At 41.5% G+C, this 15276-nt stretch overlaps 1 protein-coding gene across 1 annotated transcript in view; it reads right to left on the reverse strand.

The window, feature by feature from the left end:
• tubgcp5 (tubulin gamma complex component 5) overlaps positions 1–14979 on the reverse strand; it is a 61420-nt gene extending 46441 nt beyond the window's left edge. The window contains exons 1-5 of the mRNA XM_045697507.2: positions 14395–14979; positions 14235–14288; positions 14037–14145; positions 13038–13134; positions 12868–12944 (exon numbers count right to left, since the gene is read on the reverse strand). Coding sequence (XP_045553463.1) covers positions 12868–12944; positions 13038–13134; positions 14037–14145; positions 14235–14288; positions 14395–14534 — 477 coding nt within the window. The 5' untranslated portion in view covers positions 14535–14979. The remainder of the gene's footprint in view (positions 1–12867; positions 12945–13037; positions 13135–14036; positions 14146–14234; positions 14289–14394) is intronic.
• Positions 14980–15276: the final 297 nt, after the last annotated feature.

A 15276-nucleotide genomic window follows, 5' to 3' on the forward strand; every position in this document is an offset into this window, starting at 1 on the left:
ACAGACCTCTCCTACGGTAGAGAGATGTTTAACAGACCACTCCTAGATAGAGAGATGTTTAACAGACCACTCCTAGATAGAGAGATGTTTAACAGACCTCTCCTATGGTAGAGAGATGTTTAACAGACCACTCCTAGATAGAGAGATGTTTAACAGACCACTCCTAGGTAGAGAGATGTTTAACAGACCACTCCTAGGTAGAGAGATGTTTAACAGACCACTCCTAGGTAGAGAGATGTTTAACAGACCTCTCCTAGATAGAGAGATGTTTAACAGACCTCTCCTAGATAGAGAGATGTTTAACAGACCTCTCCTATGGTAGAGATGTTTAACAGACCACTCCTATGGTAGAGATGTTTAACAGACCACTCCTATGGTAGAGAGATGTTTAACAGACCTCTCCTATGGTAGAGATGTTTAACAGACCTCTCCTAGGTAGAGAGATGTTTAACAGACCTCTCCTAGATAGAGAGATGTTTAACAGACCTCTCCTAGATAGAGAGATGTTTAACAGACCTCTCCTATGGTAGAGATGTTTAACAGACCTCTCCTAGATAGAGAGATGTTTAACAGACCTCTCCTAGATAGAGAGATGTTTAACAGACCTCTCCTAGATAGAGAGATGTTTAACAGACCTCTCCTATGGTAGAGAGATGTTTAACAGACCTCTCCTATGGTAGAGAGATGTTTAACAGACCTCTCCTATGGTAGAGATGTTTAACAGACCTCTCTTATGGTAGAGAGATGTTTAACAGACCTCTCCTATGGTAGAGAGATGTTTAACAGACCTCTATGGTAGAGAGATGTTTAACAGACCTCTATGGTAGAGAGATGTTTAACAGACCTCTCCTATGGTAGAGAGATGTTTAACAGACCTCTCCTATGGGAGAGAGATGTTTAACAGACCTCTCCTATGGTAGAGAGATGTTTAACAGACCTCTCCTAGATAGAGAGATGTTTAACAGACCTCTCCTAGATAGAGAGATGTTTAACAGACCTCTCCTAGATAGAGAGATGTTTAACAGACCTCTCCTAGATAGAGAGATGTTTAACAGACCTCTCCTATGGTAGAGATGTTTAACAGACCACTCCTAGATAGAGAGAAGTTTAACAGACCACTCCTAGATAGAGAGAAGTTTAACAGACCTCTCCTAGATAGAGAGATGTTTAACAGACCTCTCCTATGGTAGAGATGTTTAACAGACCTCTCCTATGGTAGAGATGTTTAACAGACCTCTCCTATGGTAGAGATGTTTAACAGACCTCTCCTATGGTAGAGATGTTTAACAGACCTCTCCTATGGTAGAGATGTTTAACAGACCTCTCCTATGGTAGAGATGTTTAACAGACCTCTCCTATGGTAGAGATGTTTAACAGACCTCTCCTAGATAGAGAGATGTTTAACAGACCTCTCCTATGGGAGAGAGATGTTTAACAGACCTCTCCTATGGTAGAGAGATGTTTAACAGACCCCTCCTAGGTAGAGAGATGTTTAACAGACCTCTCCTAGATAAACATCTATCTAACAGACCTCTCCTAGATAGAGAGATGTTTAACAGACCACTCCTAGGTAGAGAGATGTTTAACAGACCTCTCCTAGATAGAGAGATGTTTAACAGACCTCTCCTAGATAGAGAGATGTTTAACAGACCTCTCCTAGATAGAGAGATGTTTAACAGACCTCTCCTATGGTAGAGATGTTTAACAGACCACTCCTATGGTAGAGATGTTTAACAGACCACTCCTAAGGTAGAGAGATGTTTAACAGACCTCTCCTATGGTAGAGATGTTTAACAGACCTCTCCTAGGTAGAGAGATGTTTAACAGACCTCTCCTAGATAGAGAGATGTTTAACAGACCTCTCCTATGGTAGAGATGTTTAACAGACCTCTCCTATGGTAGAGATGTTTAACAGACCTCTCCTATGGTAGAGATGTTTAACAGACCTCTCCTATGGTAGAGATGTTTAACAGACCTCTCCTAGATAGAGAGATGTTTAACAGACCTCTCCTAGATAGAGAGATGTTTAACAGACCTCTCCTAGATAGAGAGATGTTTAACAGACCTCTCCTAGATAGAGAGATGTTTAACAGACCTCTCCTAGATAGAGAGATGTTTAACAGACCTCTCCTATGGTAGAGATGTTTAACAGACCTCTCTTATGGTAGAGAGATGTTTAACAGACCTCTCCTATGGTAGAGAGATGTTTAACAGACCTCTCCTATGGGAGAGAGATGTTTAACAGACCTCTCCTATGGGAGAGAGATGTTTAACAGACCTCTCCTATGGTAGAGAGATGTTTAACAGACCTCTCCTAGATAGAGAGATGTTTAACAGACCTCTCCGAGATAGAGAGATGTTTAACAGACCTCTCCTATGGGAGAGAGATGTTTAACAGACCTCTCCTAGATAGAGAGATGTTTAACAGACCTCTCCTAGATAAACATCTCTCTAACAGATCTCTCCTAGATAGAGAGATGTTTAACAGACCACTCCTAGGTAGAGAGATGTTTAACAGACCTCTCCTATGGTAGAGATGTTTAACAGACCTCTCCTAGATAGAGAGATGTTTAACAGACCTCTCCTAGATAGAGAGATGTTTAACAGACCTCTCCTAGATAGAGAGATGTTTAACAGACCTCTCCTATGGTAGAGATGTTTAACAGACCACTCCTATGGTAGAGATGTTTAACAGACCACTCCTATGGTAGAGAGATGTTTAACAGACCTCTCCTATGGTAGAGATGTTTAACAGACCTCTCCTAGATAGAGAGATGTTTAACAGACCTCTCCTAGATAGAGAGATGTTTAACAGACCTCTCCTAGATAGAGAGATGTTTAACAGACCTCTCCTATGGTAGAGATGTTTAACAGACCTCTCCTAGATAGAGAGACGTTTAACAGACCTCTCCTAGATAGAGAGATGTTTAACAGACCTCTCCTAGATAGAGAGATGTTTAACAGACCTCTCCTAGATAGAGAGATGTTTAACAGACCTCTCCTATGGTAGAGATGTTTAACAGACCTCTCCTATGGTAGAGAGCTGTTTAACAGACCTCTCCTATGGTAGAGAGATGTTTAACAGACCTCTCCTATGGTAGAGAGATGTTTAACAGACCTCTCCTATGGTAGAGAGATGTTTAACAGACCTCTCCTATGGTAGAAAGATGTTTAACAGACCTCTCCTAGATAGAGAGATGTTTAACAGACCTCTCCTATGGTAGAGATGTTTAACAGACCTCTCCTATGGTAGAGATGTTTAACAGACCTCTCCTATGGTAGAGATGTTTAACAGACCTCTCCTATGGTAGAGATGTTTAACAGACCTCTCCTATGGTAGAGATGTTTAACAGACCTCTCCTATGGTAGAGATGTTTAACAGACCTCTCCTATGGTAGAGATGTTTAACAGACCTCTCCTATGGTAGAGATGTTTAACAGACCTCTCCTAGATAGAGAGATGTTTAACAGACCTCTCCTAGATAAACATCTCTCTAACAGACCTCTCCTAGATAGAGAGATGTTTAACAGACCACTCCTAGGTAGAGAGATGTTTAACAGACCACTCCTAGGTAGAGAGATGTTTAACAGACCACTCCTAGGTAGAGAGATGTTTAACAGACCACTCCTAGGTAGAGAGATGTTTAACAGACCACTCCTAGGTAGAGAGATGTTTAACAGACCTCTCCTAGATAGAGAGATGTTTAACAGACCTCTCCTATGGTAGAGATGTTTAACAGACCTCTCCTATGGTAGAGATGTTTAACAGACCTCTCCTATGGTAGAGATGTTTAACAGACCTCTCCTATGGTAGAGATGTTTAACAGACCTCTCCTATGGTAGAGATGTTTAACAGACCTCTCCTATGGTAGAGATGTTTAACAGACCTCTCCTATGGTAGAGATGTTTAACAGACCTCTCCTATGGTAGAGATGTTTAACAGACCTCTCCTAGATAGAGAGATGTTTAACAGACCTCTCCTAGATAGAGAGATGTTTAACAGACCTCTCCTATGGTAGAGAGATGTTTAACAGACCTCTCCTATGGTAGAGAGATGTTTAACAGACCTCTCCTATGGTAGAGAGATGTTTAACAGACCTCTCCTAGATAGAGAGATGTTTAACAGACCTCTCCTAGATAGAGAGATGTTTAACAGACCTCTCCTAGATAGAGAGATGTTTAACAGACCTCTCCTAGATAGAGAGATGTTTAACAGACCTCCCCTAGATAGAGAGATGTTTAACAGACCTCTCCTAGATAGAGAGATGTTTAACAGACCTCTCCTACGGTAGAGATGTTTAACAGACCTCTCCTACGGTAGAGAGATGTTTAACAGACCTCTCCTACGGTAGAGAGATGTTTAACAGACCACTCCTAGATAGAGAGATGTTTAACAGACCATTTCCTAGATAGAGAGATGTTTAACAGACCACTCCTAGATAGAGAGATGTTTAACAGACCTCTCCTATGGTAGAGAGATGTTTAACAGACCACTCCTAGATAGAGAGATGTTTAACAGACCACTCCTAGGTAGAGAGATGTTTAACAGACCACTCCTAGGTAGAGAGATGTTTAACAGACCTCTCCTAGATAAACATCTCTCTAACAGACCTCTCCTAGATAGAGAGATGTTTAACAGACCACTCCTAGGTAGAGAGATGTTTAACAGACCTCTCCTATGGTAGAGAGATGTTTAACAGACCTCTCCTAGATAGAGAGATGTTTAACAGACCTCTCCTAGATAGAGAGATGTTTAACAGACCTCTCCTAGATAGAGAGATGTTTAACAGACCTCTCCTATGGTAGAGATGTTTAACAGACCACTCCTATGGTAGAGAGATGTTTAACAGACCTCTCCTATGGTAGAGAGATGTTTAACAGACCTCTCCTATGGTAGAGATGTTTAACAGACCTCTCCTAGGTAGAGAGATGTTTAACAGACCTCTCCTAGATAGAGAGATGTTTAACAGACCTCTCCTATGGTAGAGATGTTTAACAGACCTCTCCTAGATAGAGAGATGTTTAACAGACCTCTCCTAGATAGAGAGATGTTTAACAGACCTCTCCTAGATAGAGAGATGTTTAACAGACCTCTCCTAGATAGAGAGATGTTTAACAGACCTCTCCTAGATAGAGAGATGTTTAACAGACCTCTCCTATGGTAGAGATGTTTAACAGACCTCTCCTATGGTAGAGAGATGTTTAACAGACCTCTCCTATGGTAGAGAGATGTTTAACAGACCTCTCCTATGGTAGAGAGATGTTTAACAGACCTCTCCTAGATAGAGAGATGTTTAACAGACCTCTCCTATGGTAGAGATGTTTAACAGACCACTCCTATGGTAGAGATGTTTAACAGACCACTCCTATGGTAGAGAGATGTTTAACAGACCTCTCCTATGGTAGAGATGTTTAACAGACCTCTCCTAGGTAGAGAGATGTTTAACAGACCTCTCCTAGATAGAGAGATGTTTAACAGACCTCTCCTAGATAGAGAGATGTTTAACAGACCTCTCCTAGGTAGAGAGTGTTTAACAGACCTCTCCTAGATAGAGAGATGTTTAACAGACCTCTCCTAGATAGAGAGATGTTTAACAGACCTCTCCTAGATAAACATCTCTCTAACAGACCTCTCCTAGATAGAGAGATGTTTAACAGACCACTCCTAGGTAGAGAGATGTTTAACAGACCTCTCCTATGGTAGAGATGTTTAACAGACCTCTCCTAGATAGAGAGATGTTTAACAGACCTCTCCTAGATAGAGAGATGTTTAACAGACCTCTCCTAGATAGAGAGATGTTTAACAGACCTCTCCTATGGTAGAGATGTTTAACAGACCTCTCCTAGATAGAGAGATGTTTAACAGACCTCTCCTAGATAGAGAGATGTTTAACAGACCTCTCCTAGATAGAGAGATGTTTAACAGACCTCTCCTAGATAGAGAGATGTTTAACAGACCTCTCCTAGATAGAGAGATGTTTAACAGACCTCTCCTAGATAGAGAGATGTTTAACAGACCTCTCCTAGATAGAGAGATGTTTAACAGACCTCTCCTAGATAGAGAGATGTTTAACAGACCTCTCCTAGATAGAGAGATGTTTAACAGACCTCTCCTATGGTAGAGATGTTTAACAGACCTCTCCTATGGTAGAGAGATGTTTAACAGACCTCTCCTATGGTAGAGAGATGTTTAACAGACCTCTCCTATGGTAGAGAGATGTTTAACAGACCTCTCCTATGGTAGAGAGATGTTTAACAGACCTCTCCTATGGTAGAGATGTTTAACAGACCTCTCCTACGGTAGAGAGATGTTTAACAGACCTCTCCTACGGTAGAGAGATGTTTAACAGACCACTCCTAGATAGAGAGATGTTTAACAGACCACTCCTAGATAGAGAGATGTTTAACAGACCACTCCTAGATAGAGAGATGTTTAACAGACCTCTCCTATGGTAGAGAGATGTTTAACAGACCACTCCTAGATAGAGAGATGTTTAACAGACCACTCCTAGGTAGAGAGATGTTTAACAGACCACTCCTAGGTAGAGAGATGTTTAACAGACCTCTCCTAGATAGAGAGATGTTTAACAGACCTCTCCTAGATAGAGAGATGTTTAACAGACCTCTCCTATGGTAGAGATGTTTAACAGACCACTCCTATGGTAGAGATGTTTAACAGACCACTCCTATGGTAGAGAGATGTTTAACAGACCTCTCCTATGGTAGAGATGTTTAACAGACCTCTCCTAGGTAGAGAGATGTTTAACAGACCTCTCCTAGATAGAGAGATGTTTAACAGACCTCTCCTAGATAGAGAGATGTTTAACAGACCTCTCCTATGGTAGAGATGTTTAACAGACCTCTCCTAGATAGAGAGATGTTTAACAGACCTCTCCTAGATAGAGAGATGTTTAACAGACCTCTCCTAGATAGAGAGATGTTTAACAGACCACTCCTATGGTGAGAGATGTTTAGCAGACCACTCCTATGGTAGAGAGATGTTTAACAGACCTCTCCTATGGTAGAGATGTTTAACAGACCTCTCCTAGATAGAGAGATGTTTAACAGACCTCTCCTAGATAGAGAGATGTTTAACAGACCTCTCCTAGATAGAGAGATGTTTAACAGACCTCTCCTAGATAGAGAGATGTTTAACAGACCTCTCCTATGGTAGAGATGTTTAACAGACCTCTCCTAGATAGAGAGACGTTTAACAGACCTCTCCTAGATAGAGAGATGTTTAACAGACCTCTCCTAGATAGAGAGATGTTTAACAGACCTCTCCTAGATAGAGAGATGTTTAACAGACCTCTCCTAGATAGAGAGATGTTTAACAGACCTCTCCTATGGTAGAGATGTTTAACAGACCTCTCCTATGGTAGAGAGCTGTTTAACAGACCTCTCCTATGGTAGAGAGATGTTTAACAGACCTCTCCTATGGTAGAGAGATGTTTAACAGACCTCTCCTATGGTAGAGAGATGTTTAACAGACCTCTCCTATGGTAGAGAGATGTTTAACAGACCTCTCCTAGATAGAGAGATGTTTAACAGACCTCTCCTATGGTAGAGATGTTTAACAGACCTCTCCTATGGTAGAGATGTTTAACAGACCTCTCCTACGGTAGAGATGTTTAACAGACCTCTCCTACGGTAGAGATGTTTAACAGACCTCTCCTACGGTAGAGATGTTTAACAGACCTCTCCTATGGTAGAGATGTTTAACAGACCTCTCCTATGGTAGAGATGTTTAACAGACCTCTCCTATGGTAGAGATGTTTAACAGACCTCTCCTATGGTAGAGATGTTTAACAGACCTCTCCTATGGTAGAGATGTTTAACAGACCTCTCCTATGGTAGAGATGTTTAACAGACCTCTCCTAGATAGAGAGATGTTTAACAGACCTCTCCTAGATAGAGAGATGTTTAACAGACCTCTCCTAGATAAACATCTCTCTAACAGACCTCTCCTAGATAGAGAGATGTTTAACAGACCACTCCTAGGTAGAGAGATGTTTAACAGACCACTCCTAGGTAGAGAGATGTTTAACAGACCACTCCTAGGTAGAGAGATGTTTAACAGACCACTCCTAGGTAGAGAGATGTTTAACAGACCACTCCTAGGTAGAGAGATGTTTAACAGACCTCTCCTAGATAGAGAGATGTTTAACAGACCTCTCCTATGGTAGAGATGTTTAACAGACCTCTCCTATGGTAGAGATGTTTAACAGACCTCTCCTATGGTAGAGATGTTTAACAGACCTCTCCTATGGTAGAGATGTTTAACAGACCTCTCCTATGGTAGAGATGTTTAACAGACCTCTCCTATGGTAGAGATGTTTAACAGACCTCTCCTATGGTAGAGATGTTTAACAGACCTCTCCTATGGTAGAGATGTTTAACAGACCTCTCCTAGATAGAGAGATGTTTAACAGACCTCTCCTAGATAAACATCTCTCTAACAGACCTCTCCTAGATAGAGAGATGTTTAACAGACCACTCCTAGGTAGAGAGATGTTTAACAGACCACTCCTATGGTGAGAGATGTTTAACAGACCTCTCCTAGGTAGAGAGATGTTTAACAGACCTCTCCTAGGTAGAGAGATGTTTAACAGACCTCTCCTAGATAGAGAGATGTTTAACAGACCTCTCCTACGGTAGAGAGATGTTTAACAGACCTCTCCTACGGTAGAGAGATGTTTAACAGACCTCTCCTACGGTAGAGAGATGTTTAACAGACCTCTCCTAGATAGAGAGATGTTTAACAGACCTCTCCTAGATAGAGAGATGTTTAACAGACCTCTCCTAGATAGAGAGATGTTTAACAGACCTCTCCTAGATAGAGAGATGTTTAACAGACCTCTCCTAGATAGAGAGATGTTTAACAGACCTCTCCTAGATAGAGAGATGTTTAACAGACCTCTCCTAGATAGAGAGATGTTTAACAGACCTCTCCTACGGTAGAGATGTTTAACAGACCTCTCCTACGGTAGAGAGATGTTTAACAGACCTCTCCTACGGTAGAGAGATGTTTAACAGACCACTCCTAGATAGAGAGATGTTTAACAGACCATCTCCTAGATAGAGAGATGTTTAACAGACCACTCCTAGATAGAGAGATGTTTAACAGACCTCTCCTATGGTAGAGAGATGTTTAACAGACCACTCCTAGATAGAGAGATGTTTAACAGACCACTCCTAGGTAGAGAGATGTTTAACAGACCACTCCTAGGTAGAGAGATGTTTAACAGACCTCTCCTAGATAAACATCTCTCTAACAGACCTCTCCTAGATAGAGAGATGTTTAACAGACCACTCCTAGGTAGAGAGATGTTTAACAGACCTCTCCTATGGTAGAAGATGTTTAACAGACCTCTCCTAGATAGAGAGATGTTTAACAGACCTCTCCTAGATAGAGAGATGTTTAACAGACCTCTCCTAGATAGAGAGATGTTTAACAGACCTCTCCTAGATAGAGAGATGTTTAACAGACCTCTCCTATGGTAGAGATGTTTAACAGACCACTCCTATGGTAGAGATGTTTAACAGACCACTCCTATGGTAGAGAGATGTTTAACAGACCTCTCCTATGGTAGAGATGTTTAACAGACCTCTCCTAGGTAGAGAGATGTTTAACAGACCTCTCCTAGATAGAGAGATGTTTAACAGACCTCTCCTATGGTAGAGATGTTTAACAGACCTCTCCTAGATAGAGAGATGTTTAACAGACCTCTCCTAGATAGAGAGATGTTTAACAGACCTCTCCTAGATAGAGAGATGTTTAACAGACCTCTCCTAGATAGAGAGATGTTTAACAGACCTCTCCTAGATAGAGAGATGTTTAACAGACCTCTCCTAGATAGAGAGATGTTTAACAGACCTCTCCTAGGTAGAGATGTTTAACAGACCTCTCCTATGGTAGAGAGATGTTTAACAGACCTCTCCTATGGTAGAGAGATGTTTAACAGACCTCTCCTAGGTAGAGAGATGTTTAACAGACCTCTCCTAGGTAGAGAGATGTTTAACAGACCTCTCCTACGGTAGAGATGTTTAACAGACCTCTCCTACGGTAGAGAGATGTTTAACAGACCTCTCCTACGGTAGAGAGATGTTTAACAGACCACTCCTAGATAGAGAGATGTTTAACAGACCACTCCTAGATAGAGAGATGTTTAACAGACCACTCCTAGATAGAGAGATGTTTAACAGACCTCTCCTATGGTAGAGAGATGTTTAACAGACCACTCCTAGATAGAGAGATGTTTAACAGACCACTCCTAGGTAGAGAGATGTTTAACAGACCACTCCTAGGTAGAGAGATGTTTAACAGACCTCTCCTAGATAGAGAGATGTTTAACAGACCTCTCCTAGATAGAGAGATGTTTAACAGACCTCTCCTATGGTAGAGATGTTTAACAGACCTCTCCTACGGTAGAGATGTTTAACAGACCTCTCCTACGGTAGAGAGATGTTTAACAGACCTCTCCTACGGTAGAGATGTTTAACAGACCTCTCCTAGGTAGAGAGATGTTTAACAGACCTCTCCTAGATAGAGAGATGTTTAACAGACCTCTCCTAGATAGAGAGATGTTTAACAGACCTCTCCTATGGTAGAGATGTTTAACAGACCTCTCCTAGATAGAGAGATGTTTAACAGACCTCTCCTAGATAGAGAGATGTTTAACAGACCTCTCCTACGGGAGAGATGTTTAACAGACCTCTCCTACGGGAGAGATGTTTAACAGACCTCTCCTAGATAGAGAGATGTTTAACAGACCTCTCCTAGATAGAGAGATGTTTAACAGACCTCTCCTAGATAGAGAGATGTTTAACAGACCTCTCCTATGGTAGAGATGTTTAACAGACCTCTCCTATGGTAGAGATGTTTAACAGACCTCTCCTAGATAGAGAGATGTTTAACAGACCTCTCCTATGGTAGAGATGTTTAACAGACCACTCCTATGGTAGAGATGTTTAACAGACCACTCCTATGGTAGAGAGATGTTTAACAGACCTCTCCTATGGTAGAGATGTTTAACAGACCTCTCCTAGGTAGAGAGATGTTTAACAGACCTCTCCTAGATAGAGAGATGTTTAACAGACCTCTCCTAGATAGAGAGATGTTTAACAGACCTCTCCTATGGTAGAGATGTTTAACAGACCTCTCCTAGATAGAGAGATGTTTAACAGACCTCTCCTAGATAGAGAGATGTTTAACAGACCTCTCCTAGATAGAGAGATGTTTAACAGACCTCTCCTAGATAGAGAGATGTTTAACAGACCTCTCCTAGATAGAGAGATGTTTAACAGACCTCTCCTAGATAGAGAGATGTTTAACAGACCTCTCCTAGATAGAGAGATGTTTAACAGACCTCTCCTAGATAGAGAGATGTTTAACAGACCTCTCCTAGATAGAGAGATGTTTAACAGACCTCTCCTAGATAGAGAGATGTTTAACAGACCTCTCCTAGATAGAGAGATGTTTAACAGACCTCTCCTAGATAGAGAGATGTTTAACAGACCTCTCCTAGATAGAGAGATGTTTAACAGACCTCTCCTAGATAGAGAGATGTTTAACAGACCTCTCCTAGATAGAGAGATGTTTAACAGACCTCTCCTAGATAGAGAGATGTTTAACAGACCTCTCCTAGATAGAGAGATGTTTAACAGACCTCTCCTAGATAGAGAGATGTTTAACAGACCTCTCCTAGATAGAGAGATGTTTAACAGACCTCTCCTAGATAGAGAGATGTTTAACAGACCTCTCCTAGATAGAGAGATGTTTAACAGACCTCTCCTAGATAGAGAGATGTTTAACAGACCTCTCCTAGATAGAGAGATGTTTAACAGACCTCTCCTAGATAGAGAGATGTTTAACAGACCTCTCCTAGATAGAGAGATGTTTAACAGACCTCTCCTAGATAGAGAGATGTTTAACAGACCTCTCCTATGGTAGAGATGTTTAACAGACCTCTCCTATGGTAGAGATGTTTAACAGACACACAGACTGCATGAGAGAGAAATGTACACAAGGACAAGGGATAGAGAGTTGGTGGAAGTATGCCTCATCTACTTTGAATAACTAGTCAAATGATTTGGTCAAACAGCTCTGAAGCGTACTTAGGCAGGCTAGCTAAATAGGACGACTGAAGACAGCACGGGGAGAGCAGACATTACGTTAGATGGTCTGGCTGGCTGCTACTGCCTTAGCATAGATGAGATGATGACTTGAAGGAATTAAAAATATTAAAGTCATCAAATAATTTTTTTTTAAAAAGCAATATACACAACTGAAATATTGTATTATTTCATAGGAATTTCCTGTTTTTCAATTGATGTGGACAAAGACAATGGAATATTTTCTTTCACTATTTTTGTCTTTTTCCATTAAAAAGCTCTGAAATCATTTTAATGTCATGATTTTATAATGCGTTTGATGTTTAAACAAAAGAAAAGAAAATAACAATCAATAATCTTTTGAAATAATGGAATCGAAACCGATCTCAAAAAAGCACTAATCACTCAGTAGTAGTAGTAGAGCGACTCCTGTTAGAGACAGAAATGTATTGGTGAATTATATAACATTCACATTTTAGTCATTTAGCAGACGCTCTTATCCAGAGCGACTTACAGTAGTGAATGCATACATTTCATTTCTTTTTTTGTGTACTGGCCCCCCGTGGGAATCGAACCCACAACCCTGGCGTTGCAAACAGATGGCTCTGGTCAACAGGGTGGCGTTTGGAGACCACCACGGTTTCAAAACAGTACAGTATATTCTGGTAATAATATAATGAAAAGGGGTAAATATCACAGAACATGTTTGAAATGGAAAATAAGCAGAAGAAGGGTTGAAGCATGTTTTACTCACTGGGGTGTCTGGGTATGGGCCTGTGTCTAGTTCTCCTTCCTGTAAATATCCAAACCAGTCAAAGTCGTCTTCTTTCTCTACACAGACACAAAGGGATCACGTAGTCCAGACTGAGAACACATCAGGAGTAAGAGGACTTATCGGAGGAATGAAATGGGTTATGTACTCACCAGTCTCCTTCAGTCTGGGTGTCTCGCTGTAGTTGGAGTTAAGGGGAGAGTCTGAGAGGTGTAGGAGAAGGTCCAGGAGACTGTGATGAACGTCAGTCTGTAACAAAACACAGGAGGACATAAGGTAGGTCACTGCACTGCAAACTAACAGGTTCATTTTATGATACAGGCTGTGTGGATTATGTTGATTATATGCGAGCCTGCCAGACGAGCTAAATGCCTTTTATGCTCGCTTTTGAAGCAAGAAACACTGAAGCATGCATGAGAGCACTAGCTGTTCAGGACGACTGTGTGATAAACGCTCTCCGTAGCCGATGTGAGCAAGACCATTAAACAGGTCAACGTTCACAAAGCCGCGGGGCCAGACGGATTACCAGGACGTGTACTCAAAGCCTGTGCGAACCAACCGGCAAGTATCTTCACTGACATTTTCACACCACAAACTATCATGGTCGAAACACGCCAAGACAGTCGTGAAGAGGGCACGACAACACCTTTTCCCCCATCAGGAGACTGAAAAGATTTGGCATGGGGTCCTCAGATCCTCAAAAAGTTCTACAGCTGCAACATCGAGAGCATCCTGACTGGTTGGATCACTGCCTGGTTATGGCAACTGCTCCGTAAGGCGCTACAGAGGGTAGTGTGTACGGCCCAGTACATCCCTGGGGCCAAGCTTCTTGACATCCATGACCTCTATACCAGGCGGTGTCAGAGGAAGGCCCCCAAAAAAAATTGTCAAAGACTCCAGTCACGCAAGTCATAGACTGTTCTCTCTACTACCGTACGGCAAGCGGTACCGGAGCGCCAAGTCTAAGACCAAAATGCTCCTTAACAGCTTCTACACCCAGGGCCATAAGACTGCTGAACAACTAAACTAATCAAATGGCCAACTTACACTGACTTTTCAGTTACTGGCGCAACGCTAGGCTACCTGCCCCCCCCCCCCCCCCACTTGTAATTATACAGTCTGTGTGCAGTATGTTTCTTGTCTAACCATACCTTAATTCCATCTGTGTTCGGTAGAGGTGAGTTGAGGAACTCTTCTGTCAGTCTGACCCAGCTCTCTGCTTTACTCAGGTCTGAATGCACCATCAGTTTCTCATAGATCCTGAAACAGCGGTATTTCATCATGCTCATAATTAACAGGTAAACGTTCATTCTACATACACAAATCATATAACCTGTTTGCCAACTCACCCATTCACACTGCGTTGAACTTTATGACTGTTGGCATCTAGGAAACGGTGAAACCTGCCAAGACAGAGACAAACCCACGATGACCATCAGAAAGGTCAATCTTTTAACCATATCACCTAAAACAGCTGTGTAATCATCATTAAAAATGTGGCATCCTTACCTGAAATTGGACCAGGTAAATTTCAGTGCCAGTTGAAAGTTCTGGTCTTCTTCATCTTGAATCCCACTGATCTGTTTGACCAGGTTCTTCACCTCTTCCTCGGTCTCCTTTTCGAATTTGGTCCAGTGCGCCTGTGACATTGTTGTGGTCAATTTGGGCTAACGTTAGCTAGCTAGTTAGCAAAGCTAAAAACATTCACTGTGCTGTAAATTCACCAACGACGAAACTGCATGTATTGATAGCTGAATACTTGATGCTGTATCGTCGGATAGTGCCAGCTAAATGTTTTCAAATTAGCTAGCCAGCTTACTAGCTGGCCGTAACGTTGAATTTCATTCAATGGGAGCTAGCTAGCTACGCGTTAGCAACGAGGAAAGAGCTCCAGCAATCAAACGTCAACAAGGGATATCTAAAGACACGTCCCTTGAAGTTATGATACTAAACTAGAGAAATTAAAATCTTTGCGTGCATTATTTATGCATCAGAACACGTTGCAATGAATTAATTTGGGGGTTTTTTCAGCTCTCCGCCGTTAATTTCTGTATTTTGATAGCTAGCTGTCTCCATGCAACGCTAACGATGACGTCACTGTCCTATAGTAATGAGGAAACCTTCAAAATAAAAGCCCGTATTGCAAAACATGTTTTTTTTTTTTACCTTTATTTAACTCGGAAAGTTAACTGAGAACACATTCTCAGTTAAGAACAAATTCTTATTTACAATGACGGCCTACCAGAATACAAAAGGACTTGTGCGGGGATGGGGTCTGGGATTAAACATTTAAAAAATGTAATAAAAATATAGGACAAAACACACATGACAAGAGAGACACCACAACACCACATAAAATGAGACCCAAGAGACAACACAGCATGGCAACAG

The sequence above is a fragment of the Salmo salar genome, chromosome 16, assembly GCF_965601325.2.
Source record: "Salmo salar chromosome 16, fSalSal1, whole genome shotgun sequence".
NCBI classification, from domain to species: domain Eukaryota; kingdom Metazoa; phylum Chordata; class Actinopteri; order Salmoniformes; family Salmonidae; genus Salmo; species Salmo salar.